At 40.5% G+C, this 10,078-nt stretch overlaps 1 protein-coding gene across 1 annotated transcript; it reads right to left on the reverse strand.

Annotated features, from left to right (window-relative positions):
• Window positions 1-530: 530 nt before the first annotated feature.
• LOC125968832 (keratin, type I cytoskeletal 13) lies at window positions 531-2,529 on the reverse strand. Its single transcript, XM_049720276.2, has 7 exons — window positions 2,017-2,529; window positions 1,852-1,934; window positions 1,613-1,769; window positions 1,364-1,525; window positions 1,162-1,287; window positions 855-1,072; window positions 531-738 (listed from the first exon to the last, which is right to left on the reverse strand). Exons 1-7 carry the CDS (start codon window positions 2,449-2,451, stop codon window positions 642-644), a joined length of 1,278 nt encoding a protein of 425 aa, XP_049576233.1. The 5' UTR covers window positions 2,452-2,529; the 3' UTR covers window positions 531-641.
• Between the last annotated feature and the right edge of the window lie 7,549 nt (window positions 2,530-10,078).

Raw genomic sequence — 10,078 nt, forward strand, 5'->3', positions numbered from 1 at the left:
GTCACAGTGTTAAAACTCATCAAGTTCATTAAATTATGTGCCAAAAATGGCTAAATCTAATAATACACCTGAACTCAGACTTAACCCTTTCACCGCCAGCTTCATTTTGATCCCTAGCATATATAAACAGTGGGAATAATTCGATTTTGACGGCATGGGACCTTAACGTGCGAAATCTCCAAGTGACTGTTACTGACATTGAACTGACTTTTGAGCAGGTAGTCCAGCATGCACTGAGTAAACCTAAAGCATTCTCTTCCACAGTGACCACATTGAAAATTGATGTTATGACAAAACCACAGCCTGAAATGAAATGCAATTTTTAAATTCCATTGTTTGTTTGCTTTCCTTGTAGCTGAAATCTTGTAGAGTACAATGATATGGAAACTATTATAACATTTTAATACACCCTGAAGACTTTGTTTTGTCCAACATTTACCTGATCTTGATGTCAGACCTATCACACACTGAAATAAAACGGTTGCAGACTGAAAAAAAGTCAAACAATTGATCAAACACAGACACAAGGAGTAAGTCGGCAGACAGGGAGCCTTTTATTCAATCATTTTGTTGGTTTGCAATGAAAGAGTCATCTTTAGGCGTCACACCCCTTTCGGCTGCTGTTTGCTGGGTAAGGCATCTTATGCGGTGGTGGTTGTAGAGGATATCACTCTGCCATCCACCATCTCCTCTGTGACCATGAGTACCCTGGCGGTGGTGGTTTTGGTTGCACCGATGCTGGGAAAGGACAAATACAGCGCATGTATGAAATACCAGTTAAAAAGTAGGTGGTTCAGATCTGAAGACTGCACTTTGCTTCTGGTCAAACAAACTGTAAGCCAATTTTCTCTCACCTGCCCTCGCCATCCATAAGTCTCCTGTACTCTGCAATTTCCTGCTCAAGTCTGGTCTTAATATCAAGGAGCATGTTGTATTCTCTGCCTTGGTTTTCCATCTCGGCACGCAGTTGCATCAGTTGTTCTTCAAGAGCTGTGACCTGTGACTGGAGTCCTTGGAGAATCATGGCATATCGGGTTTCGGTTTCGGCTAACGTGTTTTCCAGGGATGCTTTCTGTAGGAGTGTGTACATGAGTGATTTTAGCATTCAGGAATATGCAAACAGGGACATTAGTTCCAGCTGCCAGTTGCACGATTACTTACCATGCTAAGTTGAGACTGTAGTTCGATTTCTAAGGCCTGCAGGGTGCGACGGATCTCTGAGATCTCCGATCTGGAAGTCTGGAGAGTTTCTGTGCTGACAGCCATTTCCTTGCTCAATGCCTCGCTCTGCAATAGATAGACTGTTATTGCCCTACTCCAATACATGCTACGGAACAAGCAAAAAGGTTTCAGTGGGAATTACCTTGCTCTGGAACCAAGCTTCCAAATCTCTCTTGTTCTTTGCGGCCATGCCTTCGTACTGCTCTCTGATCTCAGCAATAATTCTGCTCAGGTCGGGCTGTGGTTTGGCGTCTACCGCTACGTTGATCTGTCCAGTCATCTGTAGCCTCATGGCTGCCATTTCCTGTTATGTAAAAACATTGGTAAGACGTTGGACGGAGAGAAACTTGTAGTAACTCAGACATAGAATATGAAAAGGTTTGCTGCTCACTTCCTCGTGGTTACGTTTGAGGTGGACAAGCTCATCCTTGAGGCCTTCGATCTGCATCTCCAAGTCTGAGCGGACCAGTGTCAGCTCATCCAACATTCTCTTCAGACCGGCAATGTCCGACTCCACTGACATACGCATAGCCAGCTCATTGTCGTACCTGTAAGACAGCAAGAGGTCAGAAAATAATTCAAAGTGCTTTTAATTTGTTATGTGTATTCGTTGTCAGTTTTGACACTTACTTAGTTTTGAAATCATCTGCTGCCAGTTTTGCATTGTCAATGGCCAGGTAGATGCCTCCATTGATACGTGTGGCATCCTGGATCTGTGAGATTTAGAAATAAAGCATGTTAGTGACATTTCATGACTACTGTACACACATATTAGAAGAAGACATGTATTCTTACCTTTCCCTGTAAGTCGCTGATGGTGATCTGATAAGCACTGTAGTCGCGGGCAGTGGGGGAGGCCTTGCTATCCAAGAACTGGCGGATCTTCAGCTCCAGCTCGGCATTGGCCTTCTCAAGGCTGCGAACCTTGTCAAGGTAAGAGGCCAGGCGGTCATTCAGGTTCTGCATAGTGGCCTTCTCGTTGGCGCTGACATGCAGATCCAGGCCGTCGCCCATGCCGAAGCCTGCACCACCTCCCATGCCGAAGCTGTAACCTGCACCACCACTGTAACCTGCACCACCTCCCGAGCTAAAACTGCTGCTGGAGATTCTTGAGCCGCTTCCACCTGCACCTCCATAAACACTCATAGCCTGGCCCCTGCGAACACTGCCGACCAGGTTTCCACCCCCGTAGGAGCGGCTAGTTAGCGAGGACCTGCTGTAGTTTGACATTATGTTGACTGGTCGGTAGTGTCTGCCTGTCTGCTTGCCTGCTCAGAGAGGAGATGATGGACTGAGATACACAGTTCCTCCTGGGTCCCCTTTTATGCAGCACAAGGCGCCTCTGGTGCAGGTGGAGGCGTGTGGATGGGAGGAGCATGACCTAAGATCTGTGGCCTCACCCTTCCCGCTTATCCCTTGAGTTAATTTACCTGGCAGGATCTGAAGGAGAAAGTGGGGCATCTGGAAGCAATTAAAAATATATATATACTTATATTAATTGAAAAGACATACAAAATGTTGGATTCTTGTTGCAATCACACTTTATAAATGTGTTTGTAAATGAAAGGTATGTGTCAATTGCAACTATATTTTATTGCTTAAAAGTATGAATAGTGAAAGGGCCGCACCCTTCCCGGTCAGCCCGAGGCTGCTTTGTCAGATCCAACCAGTTTGAATTGTCAAGTCAGTGCTCTGACAGATGATCTATGTTCAATGAGTTACTGCTATGCTAAACCCTGTGGGCCAAGGACAAAAACTAGTTATATAAGTATTGCAAATTCATGCATACAGAGAGCAGTTTCACCCCGCTTCAACTTTTATTTTGAGCAAATATGAAAACGACCTGTTTCATCACTGAGGCTTTGGTAAACTCAGCTGTCTACAGTTCAATTTCATAAAGGGTTTTCATACAGGTTGAATGCAGTTGTTAAGAACTGAGGCTAATCAAGCAGATCCATGTGTTTCGTTACTATAACCTCAGATAAGAAAACACTTTGTGTAAAGCATGTCATAAAAGGATCACAATTTGATTGAATTACTCCTGATTTTGTAGGTAGTAGTTTTGTCCTAGTTTGTATCTCTGATGTTAGCCTTTTAATACCAAAGAATTTGACATAACATCTACGTTGACCACTGTTGTCTGCACTACAAGTCAATGCTTGGTGCTTGCATAAGAGGCGCAATATGACACTGTGGCTGTGACTAGTGGGTGCGGCAAAGGAGCAATAGGCTGATCCGAGCATGTTGCTACTCTGGTCGAGTCGGTTTCAGGAACATGAGGTATCAATTAAAACAACATGGCAAGTTGGTACCTGAGGATTTCACAATTTGTAAAGCTGTGTAGCCTGTTCTCATGAGAATGAAGTAGAATTTTGCATGAAAAGTTGCAGAACTTTCGGCAAACAACTGTGGCTCTTTCAAGGTTACTTAACAATGCATTGTGGTTTTGATTATCAATCATAAATCCCGCAAGTATAGTAGCTGGTTTTATCATTGTTTGAATTTGTTGTGCATATGCAAAACGCAATAGCACGCACTGCTCAAATTGCAACTATATCATTTTGCAAAGAAGTACAGACAACGTAGATAGCATAAATAGATGGAAGGATAATTAAATAACCTGAGTATTTGCAAGCTCAAGAATTACAAGAATTCCTTGATTGTGAAATCAAATCAAGCTCGTTGTACATTGTAATTAAAATGTACTCTTGAGCAATCTTCTCCAAATCCAACCATTCGTTTCACAAACCTTTGTTTAGCAAACATTTTGCAAGTTGATGTCACATAAAATCAGGCGCTCTGGCATCGATGTCAAACTCAAGGCCCGCGGGCCAGATCTGTCCCGTCACATCATTTTATGTGGTCTGCAAAGACAAATTTTGCATGGACTTTGTGTCACTAGTAAAATTACAAATTGTCTTCACTTTTAACACAACAGAGTCGTTGCTTACAATTTTTATTACCATTTGTTTTTTTTAAATATTTGAACAGTTTTTACTAGTCTCTGATTTCAAAACTAGTTATCAAATGAGTTTGACACCCCTGCTCTACGACTATCAGAGAAAACATGGATGTGATGGAGGAAAACGGAGAAACAGATCTGAAGTCTTGAATCTTAGATTAGCTCTCTTGGCAAGCTCTATTGAGCAAATGGAGACACTTCAGTGTCAAGCAGCCATTTTCACATGCTCCTACTTGACTGCATCGGGGTCACGCCAAAGTGAATAGCGACATTGGTATGTGAGGCATTAGCGCAAGGCGTGAAAGGGATTTAGCAATTTGATTTGAGGTTTTTAACATTTCCTTCAAAACGTTTTCTGATTCATCGCGAACATCTCAAATTGATTGAGGTTGTATGACATGATATTGGTATGTATTCTTAACAGGATCTAGATCTGTGCTCCAACTGGATCATTGCAAAACTTTAATGTGCCTCCATTTGAAAGATTTTCTTTGTTCGCATTATTATAATTAGGTTGAAATCAACTTGCAGCAACTTAACATTTGGAATTGTTTCCAGGAGTTCAACCTGAATGATTTAAGAACTTGCCAAGTATATAAAATGAGTTTCATGAAAAATCAAGCCATTGTCTCCGCTCTCAGACACATTCATTAAAAGCGCTGGCTGACACCACGCCCAGCTCAACTGCAACCTACTAAGATGAAGGCAACTTAATTTAGCATCTTTCTTATGAAAAAAATCAGTAGGACTGAAATAGTGAAGCGCATTGAAATGCATGCTATATCTCCACAATTGACTACTTCATTGTTCTCAGTCTTTCAATAATTCCAGCAATTATCTTCAAACAAGTTCATGTATTTGGAAACACTTTATGGGGTCTATACTTTTTTTTTTTTACCCAGGTCATCATACTTTTTATTTCGTATCTAAAAAGAGCTGCATAAACATTCATTATGAAAAAAAAATGCATTCAAATTCAAAAAAACAAGATTGCAGCTTTAGGGGAAAGAAGTTAGAACATGTCAGAAATGTGCTTTGTGCCCTGACCTGCAAGTCAGAAAGAGCCCGAGGTGCTTTTAGTTGGGTGTGGAACTATCAAGTGGAAGAAAAAAATGGAACATAAGACATAAAAGTGCACAGTCCACCCCGTAAAACAGGCCATTTGCTCCTAATCTCCATGGGAATTTATCCACTCGCTCAAATGCAACAGGTTTTATGAACACTAACATTTATTTAATCCTTCACTTGACAGACATACAAAGAGCAAGGAAACAATATTTTATCTTCTGTCTGTTTTCGGTGAAATAAGCATTTTTGGCCGGCACTGAGGGAACGCGGCAACAGGAGCTGCTTTCTTTGTGAACTTTTAAATACTATGCTTGAATTCAGGTTCAGACAGGTTTGTGTGGTCAGGTGACAGCCTGCGGGTGTTGGCCCCACCCTTTAACTCCCCTCAATGCTTTGCGCAGCACTCTTTACATGCTCACGCAGATCTGGAAATTTCCAACAGAGATTGCAAAAGAAATGAACAGAGCTATTGTCCACTCACTTGCAACATTTATATGAATAAAAACAAAGGAGTGACTTACAGAATGAAAATATTGTATTTGGGAAGCTGCCACATTTTGAATAATATTGCTGGTGTTTATTGCAGCTGCTATTCAATGACAGATGCACTATTGTGTGTACTTTTTTTACTGCACGCAATGCTTCTGACTATTCTTGCTCCAGTCCACATTCAAGTTTGCATTTTTTTTGTCATACTGTCTCCATATTTATCAGTCTGCACAGATGCCACAAACAGTGCCACTGTTCATTCTTCTCAATCTCACTGTTGGTCTGTCGTTGGAATTTTTTTTATAAAATAAACTTTGCATTTCTTGCACACAGTTATAAGTACAGTACGTGTGAATGTTTGTGTTACTACTTAAGCTTTCATGGCACATGTTGTTTCTTGTGCAGAAGACAAGGGAGTTGCCAGGTGCACTCCTGAAGGTGACGTGCATTTTTTGCACGGAGTGCTCGCGGGTGTTCTGGTTGAGAACAGCCTGGTCTTGTCGAGGCAGGTTCAGTAAATGTATGGAAAGACGTTTGACCAGTATGTTTCTGTATATCCGTCTGAAGGTCCACCACGTAATTGTGTGCACTTTGTGCTCACTAGTAGTAACATTATTCAATACACAAACAGAATGACAATGACAACTTTGCCTTTCTAACGGATATATAGAGGGAAAAAAACTGTACTAATTAACAACTGTTCTTTATGAGTACCAGTAGTGAAGCGCTATGTTCTAATCTCATTAGTTGCATGCAGTTGTCAAGTTGTGCGCAGTTTGGCCTTCCTTGCAACAAAGTTTCCCAGAAGTTTGCCAAAGGTGCTCCAGTGTGCAAAAATGTAATGGAAGGCAAGAGTTATTGGTGTGCTGGGAGGAGGTGGGCGGGAGAATAGAAGTCATTATACAAGTGCAAAATTATGTGAGTGCACCTTTTGTGATATATATTCCAAAGTTGTCCTCAACCTTAGCAAAATAGAAATCAACCCCCTCCCCTGCACATGTTGTAAGATATTTATTCTGCTTGATGGTGCTAAATTGTCTTACTGGTGAGGACAAAGTGTTCTTGATTTATTGAATAAATGTTCAAACAATTTTCCATATTAATGTGAACGTGATGGCTGGCATGCCCACTTCATTGGTGAAACGTTTTGTTGCTCATGCATTTCTTCACCACCTACAAACATGCTATTTAAATTTTTCATTTATGGTGTCCCAGAAAATATCAGCCTTAGAATTTTTCCAGTACATTAATTGCATAAATTAGTTAAATCAGTTATGAAATAGCATATATATATATATATATATATATATATATATATATATATATATATATATATATATATATATATATATATATATATATAGTAATATAACACTTTTAAAGAAAATCACTTCTTACACTTAGCCTTATTCGCAACTGAACGTCAAGAGGCAAAGTAGGTAGGGTTACCCTTGGAAAGACAAAAATGCCACCTGGTGGCCAAGAGGCCAATGGTACTGCACAGTACTACCAAGTAACATATTTACTACCCATATTAGTGTACACAATTTTAATATTTCTGATTATTATTATTACATTCAACGGTTGTTGAATTCCTGTGAATTATCCATCCAGACAGTCCGTATGCACATCCACATCTTTGGATAATTTAGAGCAGAGACGTCCCAACGCGGTCCCAGGGTAGTGTTGGCTCGTGAGTGAACGATTTGTTCAAAAGAACGAATTTCTTTTTTGTGAACGAGAGTGAACGAATCACTTCCTAAAGTGATTCGTTCTTTTTTCCGTTCATATGACTTCAACCAGTAGGTGTCGGTAATGCGCATTGAAGCTGGTGCCACCTCACCATAAAACAAAACGAAGAAGAAAATGACATAACTCTCCGTTCACGAGTCGTGAATTGCATTTCTCGACAGAATTCTGTAAGGAGAACTTTGACATCTGTAATTTATGACACGAGGAGGCGTTTCAACTTTAAGGTCACAGCTGCAAAGACCAGCGCCAAAGAAAAACCTCAAGGCAATCCCATTAATTACTTCTGAAGTGCCATTTTATGCTCATCATCATCTTAAATCTCATTTGAACACACCTGACAATGTCTTTGGGGACACAAAATGAGAAAAGGTGATACGTCCTGTCAGGATCACTAGGCTGCAATGGATGCAGAGAGAGCACATGAAACGCATAATATAAAAATAGAGTTGTGGTTAGTACGTGGGGCTTTTACCCCAGCGACCTGGGTTCAAATCCCAGTAACACCTGCAACATTTTATCATTGAAAAATTTGCAACACAGTTGCTCGTGTGCTGCCCAGTGTAACCATTATAACTATTTGCTTGTGAGCTGCTCCATAAAACCATATATATTCCATGCAATGCGAGCGAGGGTTCCTTAGTGTAGTGGTTAGTGCTCTGGCCTTTCACCCCCAGTGACTTGGGTTCAAATCCCAGTGAGACCTAAAACATTTTATCATTGAAAAATTTGCAACACAGTTGCTCATGTGCTCCCCAGTGTAAACATTACCACTATTTGCTTGTGAGCTGCTCCATCAAATCATACATATGCCATGCAATGTGAGTGAGTGTTCCATAGTGTAGTGGTTAGTGCTCTGGACTTTCACCCCGGTGATTTGGGTTCAAATCCCAGTGAGACGTGAAACGTTTTATCATAAAAAAAATTGCAACACAGTTGCTTGTGTGCTACCCTATATAACCATTTTAACTATTTGGTTGTGAGCTGCTCCATAAAACCATATATATATTGGAAAACATGTTGGAATGCGGTCCTGAGGACTAGAGCTTGACACCTGTGACCTTTGACCATGATATTTCCCTAATAAAGTGGCCTGTTATTAGGTACACTTGAAAATGGCGGTGTACCTAATGGAGTGTCCGTGTGATTCCCTCGTTAAGTGCACCTGCGTGAAAAGTTTTAGCTCCTGTAGAACGTGAAAATGACCAAAAACTTTTCACGCAGGTGCACTTAACGAGGGACTCTTGGAAAACATATTGGAATGCGGCCCTGAGGACTAAAGCTTGACACCTGTGACCTTTGACCATGATATTTCCCTAATAAAGTGGCCTGTTATTATGTACACTTGAAAATGGCGATGTACCTAATGGAGTGTCCGTGTGATTCCCTCGTTAAGTGCACCTGCGTGAAAAGTTTTAGCTCTGCAGAACGTGAAAATGACCAAAAACTTTTCAGGCAGGTGCACTTAACGAGGGAATCTTGGAAAACATGTTGGAATGCGGCCCCGAGGACTAGAGCTTGACACCTGTGACCTTTGACCATGATATTTCCCTAATGAAGTCGCCTGTTATTAGGTACACCTAAAGGAGTGTCCAAGTGACGTCACAGATCAAACAGCCAATCAGGAGGTGGGGGTGAGGGCGGGTGTGGCACTTTTCACTTTCACTTAAGCTTTTTCCCTATTGAAGTGGCCTGTGATTAGGTACACCTCATGGACACTACACGAGGTAATAAATAAATAAATAAATAAATAAATAAATAAATAAATAAATAAATAAATAAATAAGAAAGTGTAGTGAACAATTCAGTGAACGATTCTTTTAAACAAATATTTCGAGTGAACCGATTGTAAAGATCCAGTTCACAACTGGAATGCAGATCACTAGTACAAAACAGTGCAGACGACCACAGTCTTCCAGGTTGAAATAGCCTACTGGATAATGGTGTGGGCTCTTGCGTGTTATGAATCTGGTTCGATCTCAGGTGTGAGAATGTATGCACATGTGCTTTTATTGTGCAATTAACCTTTATTTATTTATTCTTGTTTTTTTGTTTTTTTTACCTCGTGTAATGTACCTATTGAATGTCATATTAAGCAGTTAACCAAATGTCTGATTTTTAAGTTTTAATTGGCGAATAAAAGAACAAGGAATAAAACACCAGACAAGTTTTAACATAAATATTTATTTGAAAATAATAATAATATTAAAAGTAAATTTCAAACCAGCAATCTAATGTGAAATTGCAGTAGATATATTGGATAACAATATTTAGGCGTATATATGCATACACGTTATTTAAAAACTACTACAAGTGTTATAAAATCAAGATTACCCAAAGAGAAGCATAATTTCCCCGTTGTTGCATAACGGCGCATCCCTTCATGCAATAAAGTTAGCCGTTAGCTTGGAGAAAACGTGCATAAAAGAAGTGGTGTTTCAGTCAGTGGTTCTTTCTTTCGTTGGCAAATCGACATTCTGGCTTACATAGTTTACGCCAGGAGACGCAACACATTCACTGATCCGTTGATGCACGAGAAGGCAGTTCACCCATTAACTCGTTCGCGAACGGGAAAGTCAGGATTCGTTC

This window comes from Syngnathus scovelli, chromosome 5 (genome assembly GCF_024217435.2).
Source record: "Syngnathus scovelli strain Florida chromosome 5, RoL_Ssco_1.2, whole genome shotgun sequence".
Lineage (NCBI taxonomy): Eukaryota > Metazoa > Chordata > Actinopteri > Syngnathiformes > Syngnathidae > Syngnathus > Syngnathus scovelli.